Here is an 18,641-nt window from a genome sequence, read left to right on the forward strand (position 1 = left end):
AATTCTCGCATTCACTTGGTATTGTTTGAAACGAAAGGTACTAGGTTCGAGTCCCATACTGAACATCAACTCCGAGATGCAGGTATATCCAGCTGACGAGTCGCAAATAGGACGAAACGCGCGTCAAACTGTATTCCACTGCTAGCCACTATCCATCTTTGGTTAGAATTCTTGCATGTTTAATTTAATGTATGAATATAGTTGAATGAATTAAGGTTATTATATTTCACTATAATCAGTATACCATACTGTTAGGAGTATCCAATTTTACTTATTCTGTTCAGTTAATAATATGCTAAACATATTTTATCAGTCAAACAATTCAGTGTTTTAACGTTAAACTAAATGTGTTTGAAGTCAAATGAAGAGGATTTACAGCTTCAGTGAATCCTTTCGGTAGATGTTGAGTTCGTAAAGCTAGATAATTTAAATGTGGTGCTTTTATTGTCGTTTCTAGACAACATCATCAGCTTTTATTTCATGTAGAAATATGGTTCTACTTGAGTAAAATAGTTCAATATTTACATAATTGTATTAGTCTTATTATGCTGGATCTATTTACGAAAGACACTGTTCAATGCTTTAAAATCTCAAAGTTATGAGATGTCAAAGATCTCCACCGATTTACTGTCTTTAAATTTTACAATAATTTATAATTAGCCAATGTTGTTTAGAATTTAACATAGATTATTTATTACATCACAGAAAGCAATATTTTATAGCACTTATTATTTAAACACATAAACATGGGTACAAGGAAGCACCAAATATATATGCACCACTCTTTGTCATCTTATTTGTGTGAGGGCTGGGATACTCCACAGGCGTCCAAACCGAAGCAGGTGGTTTTCATTGTAAGCCACGCTACGAGCCTTTGACTAAAAGGTCTAATCCACAAGGCAGTGGAACAACGTATGGAGATGCTGTCCCATGGTAACCGGTGACCAACAAAAGGTTCATACGCTATTTACTCCCTCATGATTCTTTAGCCCATGTGCACTATTGGTTTAAAATCAGGGTTTTCTAACTCCCTTAGGTGGATCATCTATACCCACCAACCCAGTTAAACCGTCGGACATTCACTTTTCGTCCTCTCAATTTCGTAAACAACAGGCCCACCGTGAGAAAGCAGTGAGTAGGAGTTCCCTCGCAGTAGTTGTATACGTGTGGCTGTGTGAAAGCATTTGGAGAGAGAGAGCTGACTCTCCCCGCTCTTGGCCTTACCAGGGCTTTTGAAGTTTATTTTTGTGGCATATTATAAACTTTCTGTAAATTGACAGATATATTCATATCAACTTGTAACAAAACAATCTTATTTCTCAATCTGTTTATCATTAAAATATCACGATGTAAATATACCATTTCACTTGTCAATTCTGAAAGTTATTTTGGTCAATAATTTGTCAGGTTTGTTGTGTGAATCAACTTTTCTCTTGTACCTCGAAAGCTCAGTTGTCACAAATATTAACTCATCCTTTGAATAACAACATTGATAATGATTGTCATAATACTCACTCTATCTAGTATCAGATATCTGACTATAGTAAAGAATTCTCAGCTATTCATATTCATTCACAAATGTTTGCTCCTATGATATCTCTTTCCATTAGTGAATATATCTGATATGTGAATTTCTGAAGAAATCGGTTCTCATTTTTTTAGAAAGATAATGGAGAAGGGAAATATCCGAACCACCATTATGGTACCATTTGAATTTCCCAATAATTAGGTTTGTGATTTGATCGGTTGTGCACAGACCAGATTGCAACACTACGGGTCATCGTTGAACAATCAATTGAGTGGAACTCATCACTATACATCAACTTCATTGACTATGACAAGGCATTTGACAGTGTGGACCGGAGAACATTATGGACACTTCTTCGACACTATGGAGTTCCTGAGAAGATTTTCAACCTTATCCGGAACTCATGCGATGTACTACAGTGCAAAGTCGTGCATGGAGGACAGTTGACAGATGCATTTCCAGTAAGGAGCGGAGTCAGACAAGGCTGTTTACTCTTCCTCTTCCTTTTTCTTCTGGTGATTGACTGGATTATGAAGACTTCGACATCTGAGGAGAAACATGGAATACAATGGGCATCTGAAAACCAATTAGGTGATTTGGACTTGGCAGATGACCTAGCCCTCCTATTTCATACACACGAACAAATATAGACGAAGACAGCAAATGTAGCAGCAGCGTCTGCATCGATAGGCCTCAACATACACAAAGGAAAAAGCAAGATTCTCAAATACAACACAGAGAACACCAACGCAATCACACTTGATGGCGAAATTCTGGAAGAGGTGGAAACATTCACGTACCTGGGAAGCATAGTTGATAAACAAGAAGGATCTGATGCAGATGTAAAGGCGAGGGTTGGCAAATCAAGGGCAGCATTTCTACAATTGACGAACATATGGGACTCAAAACAACTGTCAACTAACTTCAAAGTCAGAATCTTCAATACGAACGTCAACACAGTCCTACTGTACTGAGCTGAAACGTGGAGAACTACTACATCCATCATCAAGAAGGTGCAAGTATTTATAAACAGTTGTCTACGCAAAGTACTCAACATTCACTAGCCGGATACTATCAGCAACAGTGTTTTATGATAGAGGACAAACCATCTTCCAGCTGAAGAGGAAATTAGGAAAAGAGGTTGGAAGTGGATCGGACATACATTAAGGAAATCACTAAACTGCATTACAAGGCAATCCCTTACTTGGAATCCGGAAGGGAAGCGGAAAAGAGGAAGGCCAAAGAACACATTACATCGAGAAATAGAAGCAGATATGAAAAGGATGAATAACAACTGGAAAGAATTGCCCAGGACAGAGTTGGATGGAGGATGCTTATGGGTGGCCTATGCTCCTCCACAAGAGGTAACAGGCGTATGTAAGATTTGTGATTAATTGTAAATATTTGATAGAACCCATACGTTAGCTGACGTCATCAATCAATAATTACAAATCTAAAACATAAAATTTTTTGGGTAAAAGAATGCACCTTTGGACAAATGATAGCTCAGAAATTTGTGTAGGTCGCCATATTAACTTTTCTAAAGAATACCTACACTACTATAATCTTGGATTCAAAATTATGTTACCGAAAAATTTGGCATTCAAATAATGTTTAATACTATTTACTCGTAGAGTTTTATAGTTAATGATAAACGACCGATCAGTAAATCCAGTCATACTGTCTAGTCTGAATTTTTTTACTGAGGTCAAACATTTTTCTATTACTTGATTGTTGATGATTATTATTTTAGTATATAAGTGGATTTGGATAGTTTAAAGAATCTTCATAGCTTTTAGTCACAAAAACGGTTTTAGTTAGATCATCATTAAAAATTTGGAGGTATTGAACAGCCGTTTCATCGTAAAGTGGGACTCTTCAGCAGTTCCCATTCACTACCTTAATCTTAAAGATCACTGAGCTAGAGCATCCAACGGTGTTCATTTCTAATTTCAATCAATTTATGATCATTATCTTTAATAAAAGATTTTGAAATTTGGTTTTTATCAAGCTCTGAGCCTTCTTTCATATTCAAATATTTGTTTATGTTATTACTTTATTTATTATTATACATGTCATCCCTACCATCAATGTGTACTTTCTACTTATTATGACTAGTTATGCAAGCCTTTTTCATTGGGCGTACTACCAGATAACTGAACCAAAAAGTTAGTGAACACCTCCCTTCGTGGTTAGGAAAAGATATGGTCAAGTCGATACGAACCTCGGTTCTTTCACACTTGATCGATAGCCGTCATAAAGTTGACAGAAATCAGTCATTTAAAGTTATTTATCGTATTCCTAATAGTTTTCCTTATGGGGTTCGATCTCGTCTATTACAAATAGCAGAAGCTATAGGAATTCGATCCAACAACCCAAGTCTTTGTGGTCACAAGTAATTTGTAACACCCTTCACGGTCCAATTTTTCATTGTTATCATTGATTCATAGACTGGTTTAATTAGTTTAGTGTTTTTTCCATATAAACATATTAATATTTTAATCAGAGAGGGGTTTGGTGGAGGTTATAGTAATTTAATTCATGAGTCAGTTGAAGCTAGACGACTATGGAAAACCTGAAAGCACTGCACAGCCGTTTCATCCTAGTGTGAGACTCCTCAGTAGTGCGCATCCACGTTCCCACCTCGCGAAGTTTGAACCCAGGACCTGTCAGTCTCGCACGCGAACGTTTAACCTGTAGACCACTGAGCTGGCCGGCATCCAACGGTATTATTGTCAATTATTAAATATTAATATCTTTGTATATATTAGAGTAAAAACTGGTTATGATTTAAGCAAAGATGGATAGTGGCTAGCAGTGGAATCCAGTTTGACGCGAGTTTCGTCCTATTTTGGACTCGTCAGCTGGATGTACCTGCATCTCAGAGTTGATGTTCACTCTGGGACTCGAACCCAGTACCTTTCGCTTCAAACACCATAACGTTATCCACTCGGCCACTGAGTCCTGATAGCTACTTGCTTGTGCGACTGACCAGTTGCAGTCCTAACACATCAATGGGAAGATTCAAACAAACAATACTAAATGATTATGATTTAATTGAAAACAATATTCGCTCATATGTATATGTTATCCTAATCTATTCAAAAAGTTTATACTCTTCTAATGAACATCCACTTATTCTGTAAATTTTTATCATGTTGTAAACAGTTTCACGTAACTATGACAACTAATGACTCATTTCAGATGATAAGAAAAAAAACATTATACTATTTTAGTTCCGTTTTTACATGTAACTTATTAATTTTGAAGCAAATTCTAGTGTTGAATGACGATAACTGAGTTATTAACAGGAAATACTTGCATTTAAGCTTTAGATTTATCAATATTCGTTAGCAGCTTTTGTATGTCTGCTACTACTACTACTGTAGTGAACAAGAACACTGGTGGGGACAATTGAATGTGTTATATCCTAGCGAAGACATAAGTACGGGTAATTCCCAGGACCTATTAATGGGCGATTATTCTATATATATTCTTATTGTATAACTATTCAGCGATTAGATTGTATCTATCTATATTCATCTTATTATAAGCTTCATTTTGATCTATGAATTATTATTATACGATTTACTGTCCCTAAATCATACTTAGTTTATTGATTACTGTCTCCCATATTCACAGCCACATTTGGCTTGATCTTGTACAAATATTATTTCCTATTTAAAGGTGTGATGTGGTCTGTCTGTCTGGTATATAAACCGAGTATGCTTGAAATAAATGATCCCCATAGATTCGTATAACAGAAGCTGCAATTTGTGTTCTGGAATCAATTGGAAGGGCCAGGCGGACAATGGGCCAATTAGGACGCTAGACTACTCATACTGGTCGAACGTCATTGATTGTCACAGTGTAAGAGTCGGAAAAGTCGTATTTCCATTCCTGGATAATTCGCGTGATAGAAGCCGGACATAAAATTGATAACGAATTGTCATACGTCCTTGGTTTATCTTGTAAGGTCATAACAAATTGACGACGACCTTGATCAAGACATAACAGAATGTATTTAGGCACAAATTACAAACTATCTCACTAAATTCTGATAACCATACAGCGAAGAGTTAATATGCAAACTACCAATCAATAGTCTCAATCTTCACTATTCCTTCTGTAAATATCAGTTCATCTTCTCTGATTTCATTGTTCATATATTTTCCTACCGATTGCGCTTCATTTCAGTTCTTTCCTTATCGGTCTTCTGCCAAAATAAATTCTATGTCTGACTATCACCATATACTACTTATATGGATATAAGTAGACCACACTACACTACTAATCTGTTTAAAGGTATTGATAGTTTTCCATAAATGTGAACGTAACCCTCTACTTGAGTTACGAATTGTTTTATAGCTGAATCGAATGCAACAATACGTCATTGGGAAGTACCCAATGTTATACATATGGATTTTTATTATGGTCATAGTTTATGTTGCTGATTCGGATTGTAGAACAGATGAGAGGAAATATCAGTCCCCATTAGGTCTGATAAATACCTAGGTGATAGACACTAAAAAGAATGAAGTCTGTATAAAATATATTTTGCTTTTGATTGGTTTTGCACTATTAAATAACGTGCCTACCTAATTGGTTATCTTTTACAACAGGTAATAGTGTGGCGTAAACTGCTCATGTCGACAGACATAAGTAGTATGTAACGCCAATCCGAAGTTGAATGCCTGTCAATAGGTTTTTCACAATTTACCCAAGAACTCTGTAATTTTGCATTAAGCAATATGAATTGGTTATGCCTTCCTGAGTGTTCGGTCACTATAATAGTAGCTACACTTAAATAGTTATGTGGACCAAATTCGCCTAATGAAGGTTGTTTTTAAGTTTAATTAACTCATCCACCAGGTACTTTAGTGTGAGTCACACTCTTAGTATTACGGCTAATGATACAACCCAATTGTCCAAACCGAAGTAGATGAGGCGGAGCTCAAATTGAGAACTTATTGGTTAGAAATCGAACACCCTAACCACTAAGCGATTACCATCTAACTATTCAAATAAAGCGGGTATAGTTAAATTAGGATCCATTCGAATCCCACTTGGCTATTATTTAATCATATCAGTAACTTAAGGACTCTTCATCTTTATTGCTTACTTTTTCTGTGTATATAGGATGGTAGCTCAGAAATGGATCATTTCTTCGAGTACAACTTTTATGTTGATACTATTCTACGTGAAATCTTAACACATGCTGGTAAAAGACGTATTTTATTATCATGTTTTGATCCAAATGTCTGTGTAATGTAAGTTATGTAACTTTTTTTCACTTTGTCCCTTATCGGTTAATTTTTTAGCTTAATGCATAATAATTAGGTGTTATTCATTTAATCTTATTTAACGAACATATAATGTTAGTTTTTGTTATATGAGAACTATTCATTTTTGGTCTTCCTTACTCTAGGCTTCAGTTAAAGCAACAAATTTATCCAGTCTTTCAACTTGGAATATCCCCAGAATATGCAGATACACGACATGCTGACTTTCAAAGTTTATTTTGGTCTGCATTAAGTCATCAACTCTTGGTAAGTTATTCATTTGACCATGTAATGATAATACGTTTTCATCAAAATATTTCATTCCTATCGGTAATATTTTGTTGAACAGATAATAATGCTACAGCTTTAAGTTATAAGTAGATAAACTTGTAACGGTACAGTTTCAAGACGGTTAATTTGCAAAACTATTCATGTTATCATACATCTCAAAGATATAAAGAAGTAAGCATATTACGCTAAATGACTCAGTGATAGATAACCAATATGTCATGTTGTTCTATCCTTGTTGAACAAGTCTAGTTTAATGACTTGATATCGTTGTGCACATTGCATAATCTCAGAGGACTAAAAACAAGTTATCTGTTCAAAACAATTCTAATTCCACTATTCCTTAAACATTAACACTTTACTGTGTGAATTGTATTAATGGAGTCAGTGGAATGAGATATAGAAAAATCTATATAGACTAACAACAATTATCTTTATCAGTGTATCAGGGGATGGTTGGAAAAGAGTTAGGGGCGGCCAAACCAAAACGTGGCATCAGTCCACAAAGTCACTAACTTCTAGTCTCAGCCATGTTGGCAGATGCAGACTACCTGGTTGGGGTCCGCGTGACTATCGTAACCAATGGTTGGAGACTCTAGGTGACATGGCTCAGAATCGATCACAATGGCGTAGGTGTATACCCTCTTTATCTTCCCTTAAACCTTCATATTAAAATTGCTTCATAACGTCCTTCTTTCCTATACTATATCCTTATATACAACCTATCTTTTACATACTACCACCACCACTAAATTAACTATTTCTATGAATTCGGTGTTCATCTTGTTGTGCTAACGCAGTATGACAACTTGGACCGATGCATATGTGTGCCTGGTCCTACGTTGTAGCTGACTGACTGAGTGTATCAGAGGAACATGAATGACACCAAATATTTTTATCTCCAACAACATCCCGTGAAGCTGCAGCAGTTATTTTGCGAGTGGTTTAGCGACCTCACACACACTTGGAACATAATAAGCACTTAATCATACTTACAATCCCATCTTGAATTTATATGATGGATCGATACAAACCGCTATGTTAACTTATCTGACCTATGCATGTGTGTTTATAAAATTATTGGTTACATCATAAGTCAGTCAGTCACGACGTAGAACTTCGTATGTACGTACATCAGTTCGAGTTGCCATACCACATTAGTACAGAGATGCAGTTTTCGATTCAAATCCCATAGTGGTAGAAGTAGTAAGAGTATAAACAGTAATCTTGACCTTTCATCCATGTACATTTTCACATACGAATCCTCGATTTCCGTAGGTTTAGTGCTTCAACACAAGTTAGAAGTCGTTTTAATCCCATAATTCCAAAATAATTAGTCCGACATAGTGTGATTTTGACATGAAAAAAAACCTTATTTGAGCTTAAGTTAGAACTCTTATTATCTGCGGATAACCATTTTTTTTGAAAACAAATTCGATTATGATGAATCATAAAAACGGTGAGTTTGTTTAAGTGCAAACATCGAAATTCACCTGACTACAGACTGCAGTTCTGACCCACATGTGCAAACTAGCACAGTAGCATTCACCTTCCCAAACCTTGGTAAAGTTATCCTTTTGATTATAAATATATTCATAATATCTAAATAAAGCATTTCAAATAACAGTGGGTTTTTTTTTGTTTTTCCATCTTTTTACACTGTTAATCATAAATAACAGGGAGTATGTTTAGAAAGTGATCGTTTATTAAAAGTTCCAGGAATTATTGAATTAGCACATTCACACAAATTAGTTGTATTAGCATGGGGTGAAGCTGTAAACATACCGGAAAAACGTATATTACTCGCACAATCGGGTGTAGATGGAATTATCTATGATTGGTAAGTTGAATTTAGTGTTGTTGTCTTTTTTTGCAAATTCATTTCTATTACAACAAATCAAATTGATAATAGGAAATTAATTGATGAAAATGTAAGTAACTGAATTGTCTCAATTAGTCACTTCCACCAACATAGAACCTCCTACATTCGTCTTTAAACATGGAAGCTGGTTGTCTCACGTAAGCCAAGAGATTCAAACTTTCCGACACTCGTCAGTCCAGTGACTGTATGAACCAATGGTATGTTTTACTTTGACCACTCTTGTCTGTTCTGATGTACAACTTAGTCGAAGTTTCATAACCTAATAACTGATTTACTCTATATACCTAACATCATATACGTAACCCCAGGGTTATTCATTTTGTGCTTCTGACATATGGGAGCAGTGAATGCATACCTCCGTGACCTTGACAATACTGGCCAGAATATTGGATTGTCAACCAATGGTTGACAATAGTTGAAGGCCTTGGATGACATGACTTGGAATCTGTCACAATGACGATAGATGTATCCACAATTCACACACGTCTGGATCTTCTACAGATTCTTTATATATACCTTTGCGTTACATTTGCTCAAATTATGTCGACTTTTTCTAAATTCATCTTATCATATTAGTGTGGTATGGTACCCCGAGCTAATGCACATTTATACCAAGCCCTATGTTGACTACGTACGACAGACTAACTGAAAGTTTAATCATTCTTAATGAATGATTGATTATCCGTATAGCATCAACAGTTTCCAGTCACTTATTTTATTTATTTATTTAAACACGTAAGCAGCGGTAATGCCACGAGAAGGCAGTGAGTAGGACTTCCCTGGAAGAGACTATATACGTGTAGGCATGTGAGAGTATTTCGAGAGGGAGAGCGGACTCTCCCCACTCTCGGCCGTACCAGGGCATTTGGGGGCACGACTGTTGCAGTGTGGAGGTGCCGGTCACTAGATCTTGGTTGTTTAGTTAATAACAATATTTGTTTGAAATTAAGTAAATTATAAACGAAAATAAATCCCCTTTTCGCTATCTTTTCTTTACATAGTGTAAACGAAAATAAAGCTAAAGGTACGCTGAGTGTATTTAAACGTGAACGATTTCTTGAATTGGGATTATCATCAGCATCAACACCATCATCACCTACAGAATCAACAAAACTACTACCATGTTTATCATCATTATCATTAATATCATCAATTGACAATAACGACAATATCAATAATATTAAGTTTAATAATAATAATGATGATTTAGACAGAAATACTTCAACTTCTCAAAGTAATTTAGCTTTAGATCAACAATGTAACACTACAGATCAGTTGATTTTATCCACTCAACCTACTACAGACAAACTATCGACAATAGTAACTGATTGTCACACTAATATATGCTGCAGTTCAACACCGTCAACTTCAATGACCAGCGACGGTACTGGCAATAATAATAACAATAATAGTAGTATTGTATCCTCAGTAAATGTTGAGTCAAATGAACACGTAGTAAGTTTATTAGAAAATTGTACAAATTCAACATTACAAACAACATCTATTAGTACTATTCAGTTAGATAATAATGACAGCATTCATAACAAATTCTCATCATCGACTTCAGATACATCATCACAACAAGAGACAACATCACCAAAACGACAAATTAATGTACCACTAATAACATTTGCTTAAATAGAAAAAAAAAAATTCAATTCAAGGATACTAACTATTGATCAGAGTAATAATAATGCTGATAGTAACATTATTTGTCATCGTTCTATCTAAAGCTTATTTCCTCTATTGAGTAAAACATTCTTGGGTATTGTGTTTCATTATTCTTCTGGTTGATGAATTACTTTCTTTTCATCATTAATTAATTGTTGCAACCATTTCGTTAGTCGCGCATATATATATATATATATCCCCTCCTTTTTTTGTTCTCTCAATGTCATCATTACAGTTTTTTTCACTTATGTATTTTATAATATATTACACTGATGATGATAATGTTGATGATGGTCAGATGCATTTTAAGACCAGTTTAATGTTTGACAGTCTGTATAACATACTACTTTTTTATTGATTAATGTTTACATTCAATGTGTATATAAAGATTTGTACTGGCGTCAAATATGAAAGAAGACAAGACCGACTACAATACGACCCTATCGCCTTCGAATGAATAAAAAAAGGGGGTCTTAGTATTTTATTCCAGCTTTGTGTATTTTTTTCAGCTCTTATTTCAATTAATTTTGTATTTTATCTAAGCTTATTTCTGTTTGATTATTTTATTTCATTTTGGTATATTTGGTTAAAAATTTACACGATATCACTGACATTGTTGTTGGTTGTTCATCTATAACGACTTATTTACACTTTGATGAATTGAATTTCAACAAAACATGGATCTCACACACACACACAGAAAAATTGCTTACAAGCTTTGTTTTCATTGTATTTGTGGCAAGAAACTGGTGTTTATTAGAAGAGAAAAAAGACTTCCTTATTGGTTTAAACCGATTAATATAAACAATGATTTTAAATGTTATTTTTTATTTATTTAACCACATAAATATTGGTACGAGGAAACACCAGATAAATATGCACCGCACAAATCTCATTTGATTTGTGTGAGGGCTGTGATACTGCCCTGGTGCCCAAACTAAAGCAGGTAGTTTTCTTAGGGGGCCACACCCCGAGCCTTTGGCCTAAATGTCTGATCTACAAGGCAGTGAAGCATCGCGAGGAGATGCAGTCCCATGGTAGTCGGTGACCAACGATTGATTCATACGCCATTTGTTCCTTCAGGATACTGGAGCCCATGTACACCACTGATTTGGAATCAGGGTTTTCCAACTCCCCTAGGTGAACTTTCGCTGTCCACCAACCCGGTTTAAGCGCCGGACATTCGCTTTTCGTCCTTTCAATTTCGTAAACAACACCCGTGGCACGAGAAGGTAGTGAGTAGGACTTCCTTGGCAGAGGCTATATTCGCATGGCCATGTGAGAGCATTTGGAGAAGGAAAGCGGACTCTCCCCACTCTCGGCCGTACCAGGGCATTTGGGGGCTGATTTTAAATGAGATTTCTGTTTTATAATAATAGATGATCATATATTAAAACATCAACTTTAGTTACAAGTAGAATAATTTTTAATCGCCTAAGATAACATAAATCTTCTTACAATAGTATTAATGTTGATCAGTACAACAAACTTTATGATGTGACCATGTCCCTTAAGTTACCTAATAACGAAGACGCAATAAGAACTCGAATGCCTTGCCAGGATTTAAGAATAACGGAACTTTTATTGGTTAAATTTAACGAATTACAATAACAAACAGTTACATGGATATAGACGGCTTGACATAATTAAGGAGGATCCCAATTATGAATGAGATGAACATTGTAATTTATCTTCTCTACACATCTTATTATTGTTCAAATTAAACTGTGGATGAATTGAACTTATCACTGGTTGGTCGACTAATGAATCACAGGTGACTTGTCCTACTAGTGGTAGTAGGGTCAGAATTTTACAGCTTGAAAATTATAAGCACAGGATCACATGTAGTGGTATTAGTTATAGCGCTTTAGGAACTATGCTTCATTTCTTTTGATATGACAAACTTTTATTAACTTAAAAAGACTAACAATTTAAGTCAGTTACCTGAACTGATGCACATAATCAACTTTCAGTAGACTGAGAACGTTAGATATATTTCAGAACGAATAATGCTTTAAATAAATAAAACATTAGTTCAGATTTATTTATAAAACATGTCAGAATTACAATATGGATACAAGGGTATACTTATGGTCTAGGAGCAGCTGCAGCAGTAGCCAAAGGGTTGCGAAGAACAAGAATAACGGAATCACCACGTAAAAACAATTTACTGATAAATCTATCCTTGTTTACCGGCTTGGACTTCTTTTTACCTTTGCCTGGTCGGGGCACTTCGGTCCACATTTCTTTGACATTTTCTAATACCATATTGCAATGTCTGTCGAATGCCTTTACTCGAGCTAAGAGTTTTTTATTGTTTCGGCAATTGATTAGGACCTATACAAATATAAATAGATTCACACATTATCACTACTCTTTGGTACTTATTCATAGTAAATTATTGAGAAGTTTAGTATAAACAGTAAAAAACCCACGATTGTTAGTGCATCTGCAGGGTGAAATTCTATCTTTAAGACTAACAGTCTTAACATTTACATCGAACAATAAAACAGCAGTAGTTCACAATGTTAATTACACACTGTTCACTAGTTATCTGATGTTTGTTCATCAGGCGGTAGAAATTTGGAAAATTTAAATTACAACCATCAACGAACACATTATCTCCAACTATTTAATACATAGTACAATGCGCCCCGGGTCCAAGATACGGTTTAACAGTTAAGTTGTATATTTTGGTAGGCACTAAGGTACGTCTCAAATGTTATTTTCACTATTTGAACGTCATCGCTGTTAAACACCGGGAATAATTGCATTTTCATTTAAAAACCATGATAAAAGTTTAGCGGCAGGCCATCACAGCTAATACTTTGGCATTTTCGAAAATTGCCAATAGTCTGAAAATTTAGCAAACAGGGAGAAAATGATGATTAACTCAGTGATTACGTTTAGGTTTGTGTCCCTGGCTATAAATGACACTATGAAGTATGATGATACCAATGGGTTGTTAGAATCTGCGCAGCTGTAGCAGTATCCAAGTGTGACCGTGGGAATCGAGTGCTCGATTGTTGAGCTTAACAGTTCGATGATCAACTCAAATATAGATTCTAGTATATCTTTATCATGCAGTAGTAATTCGTATTCACTATGATAAGGCCTGGTAATACTGAAACTTGTGTAGTTTTTATGTAGCAATTTAACTTTGGATTGAAGAAAACCTGGTTGAAAATACAACTAAAGTACTATTTTACACGACGCCATCAGACTGGAGTTAATCCTATCGCATTCTTACATAAAATGAACCTTCAGAGCTGAATACTAGAAGCCTGAAATTCGACGGGCAAAACAATCGTAAATTCTTAACTTTCCAATGAGCAACAATAATATTTTAAGCAAGGAAGTACATCGTCTAGCAAAACAAATAAGATGAAGTGCATGAACCAAGTTTACATGATTAAAAATGAAGCTATGGAATGCAAAATAACAATAACAAGTCGTTACAACTACGAATTCTGCTGGTGACCATAGGAATCTATAGCACACGATCTGGAATGTGAATTATACTTGATTTTATTGAGTGATGACTTGAACCAATTCAGGATGCAATGTAAACACACGTGTTGCTATTTCAAAGATAAAACTCACTTGCACGACATTTTTATCAAAGTTTATTGGATGACTAGTTTAGAGGAGGGTCAGAACAAATGGTTAGACAGAAAATCCTACTTCATTTTAATCGGAAAAGAATGCTAGCAGTTGAGCCTTTAAGTGTTGCCCTAGGACAGATAACTGAAACAACACTTATGAGTTACAGTGACCTAAAATCAAAGCCTACAATCTGGTCTAATAAACAAAGTGAGGACACACCCACACTAAACCTTATTAGGCCTGACAAAAACCGGGCATGGATTCAAAAAGTTCATCTAGCTACCTCAACTTGTGTTATTTGTGACATTGGCTAGGTCTGTTTACCAGCTAAAGAATAAGCTTACGGAGTTCACTCTTCTACTTTAAAGATGAAACAACCTTTAGGAATTGGGTTTGGTCACAGGTTAGTAATACTCGACCAGACGTATTTTCGAAGTACTGCTTACTTATTTTGAGACCACTGAGTAATGCTGGGGTTAGGCATGGAGTACATGATGAATATGGTAATTCGATCGGAGGGAATGAATAATCAACTGAGATGATTGAAACATATATTACGTACGTCCACTCACGGACTACCTTGACAGGAAATGATGATTGGTGTAGTAGACCGGAAAGATGCTGCAAGAGGCTAAATTCCAGCCAGAAAATGAGTCCAAGAAGTCACCGAGTATTGGACTGAGTAATACAGGTAATTGCAGACTACTTAGTTGGGGTTCAAGCAAATATTGTGACCAATAGTTACAGGCTTTGAATGACTTGATACAGAGCCGTTCAAAAAAAACTCAGGTGAACTAATACTGTCTTTCCTATATCCTGAACCTAGAAATATCCTTATTTCTTGCTTCCTGTACCTAACCGTCTTTACTATTAATGATAACTCCACCATCATATTTCACAGGTTGCGGGAGGATGTAAAATATCTGCAGAATTGATTTTTCACTCTGGATGGATCATTATAGTCATTCCTCAGAGACTAACAGAGAAAACATTTTCAACAAGGTTCACCAGCACCAAGACTACCCATTTTTAGAACAAAAAATTTAAACCATAGGACGCGAATATCCTGTGGTAAAAAAATACTCGACATTCACTAGTACGTCAGAATTTAAGCAAAAAATATACTGGTGACTAAATGATCTATCAACTTCATCAGGAAACACCTTACCTGGGTATTGTTCTTAACTGCATTTGTCAGCACAGAAAGAGGACCAGTTTCAAACTCTTGTTTTTCTATCTCATAAAGTTCTTCCTCTGTTAAGTTGGTACGTGGTTTTGCACTCGACTTCGCCATTTCGTGGTCAAAGGACTGAACTTGTTTCTAGCGCGCGAAGCTTTGAGAGCGTCATTTGAATTAGATCAATATACAATGTAATATCGCCGTTGCAATCTCGGTTATCTTAATCCGTTTGTTATTATGGGACCGTTTGTGCCAATGAGAAGCTTTTGATTGTATTTAACATTTAATTAAACAACTAAAGGCACCTGGCTGCACCAGATTGCTTATATTGAAGGGCCATTCCATATGTGATAAGTACTTCACTATTCCTTTGAAATATGTCTGAAGAAAAAGGGGCTTAAACGTTCTCGGACCAAATGTAAGGTTCAGCTCAGCTCGTCTGAAGATTCCAAACATTCTGCCTGTAAAGAGCAGAAAGATTAGAGAGATGTGACTGTGACATGTTATATCGCTTTTTGTATGTATGTATATGTGGAAACCAGTTCAAATAACCCTACATGTAACAACAGCTTTTTGATCTACCTAATATTCACGAGTTGCCGTTTTTCATTAGTGTTCCTGTTTGAATCAACCGGTTCGATCTATCTTTTAGGAATGGGATTTTGCTCCCTGTTGGTAGATGCAGACTACTTGGTTGGAGTCCGCGTGACTATCGAAACCAATGGTTGGAGACTCTAGGTGACATGGCTCAGTATCAATCACAATGGCGCAGGTGTACGCACTCTTTATCTTCCCTTAAACCTTCAGATTAAAATTGCTTCATAACTTTCTTCCTTCCTATACTATACCCTTACATACAACCTTTCTTTTATATATTACCACTAAATTAACTACTTCTATGAATCCGGTGTTCATCTTGTTGTACTAACGAGGTATGGCAACTTGAACCGATGCATAAATGTGCTTGGTCCTACGTTGTAGCTGACTGACTGACTGATGCTCCCTGTTTGTAAGGAATGTATGCTGTTAAAAACTTTGAATGGCCCTGTAGTGACCGGCCAGTCTCGATAAGAACACGATTGGAATAACAGAAACAATTATTATTATTGTAACCAATTGTACCAGAGATTGTTTTACTGTATTTGTTTAACTGTATCAGTTTCACTTCTTGTTCCGTTTTCCGCCTTGTTTGGTTCGAGCTTGCTCACGCACTGCTTATTCGCTTGTACTCTTTGGCACGTCTCGGCATTATTTCGATACCACGAGATCGCCAATAAATATACTTGATCTGGACTAGTAAAGCCTTCTGATTCACGGGCTATCAAGGGAACCAAGTCGTTTTTGGGCGCGTAATCGAATTGTAGTGGTGATCATAGTCCGTCCTCGACTCGACATCCACTACAACTGGTGAGCCGTATTTGGAACACGCAATACAGCTGGTAACCCAATCCATCGAGCACAAGTCAAACTTGGCCAATTCTCCAAACCAGATCAATCCGGTGAGTCTATTTATCTATCCACATCTGTTGCATATATTCGTATTGATATTTTTCAATATATAATATTTTGGCAACTTAATATGGTAGATAACGATAAGAATAACATAGATATGATAGACTCCGAGATACAGGTTATCACTTTTCGACCGGTTCCTTTCATCCCTCATGATCCAGAAGTCTGGTTCGCGGCACTGGAATCTCAACTTGAGATCCGCCGCATAACCAATCAAAGGCAGAAGTACGCCTACGCTTTGGAATCATTGCCCGGGGATCACCTAACCGCTGTCCGTGAGGTTGTCCTCAGTCCGAACGTTTATGACCGTCTTAAGGATGCCATCCTTCGACATTTCCTCCCATCAAGAGAGGAACGATTGAGGACACTTTTAGCACGTCACCCTATGGGTGATGCTAAGCCGAGCCACCACCTCACGCGCCTGCAATCCCTTGCAGGAAACATGACAGCTGACTCTGAGATAGTCAAAGAGTTGTGGCTCGAAGCCTTACCAGTCAGTGTCCAGCCAACCTTTACGGCTCTGCTCGAGGTCACCCCGCTCAACAAGGTGGCCCTCATAGCAGATAAGATTCTAGCACGAGTTAACACTAAAGACGACTATTTGGTTGCTAGTACTTCCCGTTCTAACGTTGATCTCGATGCTAGACGACCTCCGGCTCATGGGGATAGGGACAGATGTATCCATACTCGTCTCAGTTTCCGAGACCGCGCAAATGTGTCAGCCCCCTACGCCCCCCGACCCAGGTCACAATCTCGTAAGGCCGTAACGACTCGCCCCAAGCGGGCATCTTCCAAGCCACGCCAGAAGGCAGTTTCGGAAGCGAGTCCAGGTTGGTGCTGGTTTCATCGTGCTTTCGGAGCCGGTGCCCGTCATTGTCGAGCACCCTGCTCATACAAGGCGGGAAACTCCTCAGCCGGCGAGTAAATGCGGCCGTACTCGCTGGCACTTCACCTCAGGTTGGCCGTTTATTTTACGTGCACGATTATCGCACCAACGCTAGGTACCTTGTGGATACGGGTGCCCAAGTTTCTGTCGTACCTATCGGTAACAGTAAGTCTCAAGCCACTATGCTTCGACTACGCGCTGCGAATGGCTCAGTCATTCCCACCTATGGTACACGACAACTTACGGTCAACCTGAGCAACCGACGACAGTATCTTTGGACGTTCATCATTGCCGATGTTCCCACAGCTATACTCGGTATCGATTTCCTACAGCACTATGAATTGCTAGTCGATTCACGTAGGCTGCAGCTAATTGATACTTCGTCGAACAGCAACTTTATGGGTTCTAAAGCCCACACAAACGCGTACCGAATCACAGGTGTATTTCATTCGCGTGACGATTTATTCCACGTTTTATTTCAGAAATTCCCCAAATTGACTAAGCCTCTCGAGGAGACTCCATCGGTGACCAATCGTGTGGTACACCACATAGTCACCCGCGGACCACCAGTCACGGCAAGACCTCGCCGACTGGCACCGGACAAATTAGCTTTCGCTAAACGTGAGGTTGACAATTTACTAGCTACTGGTATTATTCGTCCTTCTCACAGTCCTTGGGCCTCACCTCTCCACATGGTTCGAAAAAAGGATGGGGTTAGTTGGAGACCATGCGGAGACTACAGAGCGTTAAACACAGCTACACGTTTCGATAGCTATCCCATCCCCCACATACATGACATCACGGCA

General features: G+C 37.2%; 2 protein-coding genes and 1 non-coding gene across 3 annotated transcripts in view; 1 reads left to right on the forward strand and 2 right to left on the reverse strand.

Annotated features, from left to right (window-relative positions):
• Positions 1–11,469, forward strand: part of Smp_162910 (related to multifunctional cyclin-dependent kinase-related) — a gene marked incomplete at its 5' end in the record, with an annotated part of 60,430 nt that extends 48,961 nt beyond the window's left edge. The window contains 4 exons of the mRNA XM_018790238.1: positions 6,668–6,798; positions 6,957–7,077; positions 8,778–8,938; positions 9,982–11,469. Coding sequence (XP_018655601.1) covers positions 6,668–6,798; positions 6,957–7,077; positions 8,778–8,938; positions 9,982–10,618 — 1,050 coding nt within the window. The 3' untranslated portion in view covers positions 10,619–11,469. The remainder of the gene's footprint in view (positions 1–6,667; positions 6,799–6,956; positions 7,078–8,777; positions 8,939–9,981) is intronic.
• On the reverse strand, positions 4,422–4,488 carry Smp_tRNA_01895_Gln_TTG.1.1. Its single transcript has one exon. It is a non-coding gene (tRNA).
• A 1,156-nt stretch (positions 11,470–12,625) lies between the features above and the next one.
• Smp_075560 (putative small nuclear ribonucleoprotein Sm D2) lies at positions 12,626–15,551 on the reverse strand (the record flags this gene model as incomplete). The annotated part of the gene is made up of 2 exons (XM_018790240.1): positions 12,626–12,988; positions 15,426–15,551. 2 exons carry the CDS (start codon positions 15,549–15,551, stop codon positions 12,740–12,742), a joined length of 375 nt encoding a protein of 124 aa, XP_018655603.1. The 3' UTR covers positions 12,626–12,739.
• Between the last annotated feature and the right edge of the window lie 3,090 nt (positions 15,552–18,641).

Source organism: Schistosoma mansoni, chromosome W (assembly GCF_000237925.1).
Source record: "Schistosoma mansoni strain Puerto Rico chromosome W, complete genome".
Taxonomy (NCBI): domain Eukaryota; kingdom Metazoa; phylum Platyhelminthes; class Trematoda; order Strigeidida; family Schistosomatidae; genus Schistosoma; species Schistosoma mansoni.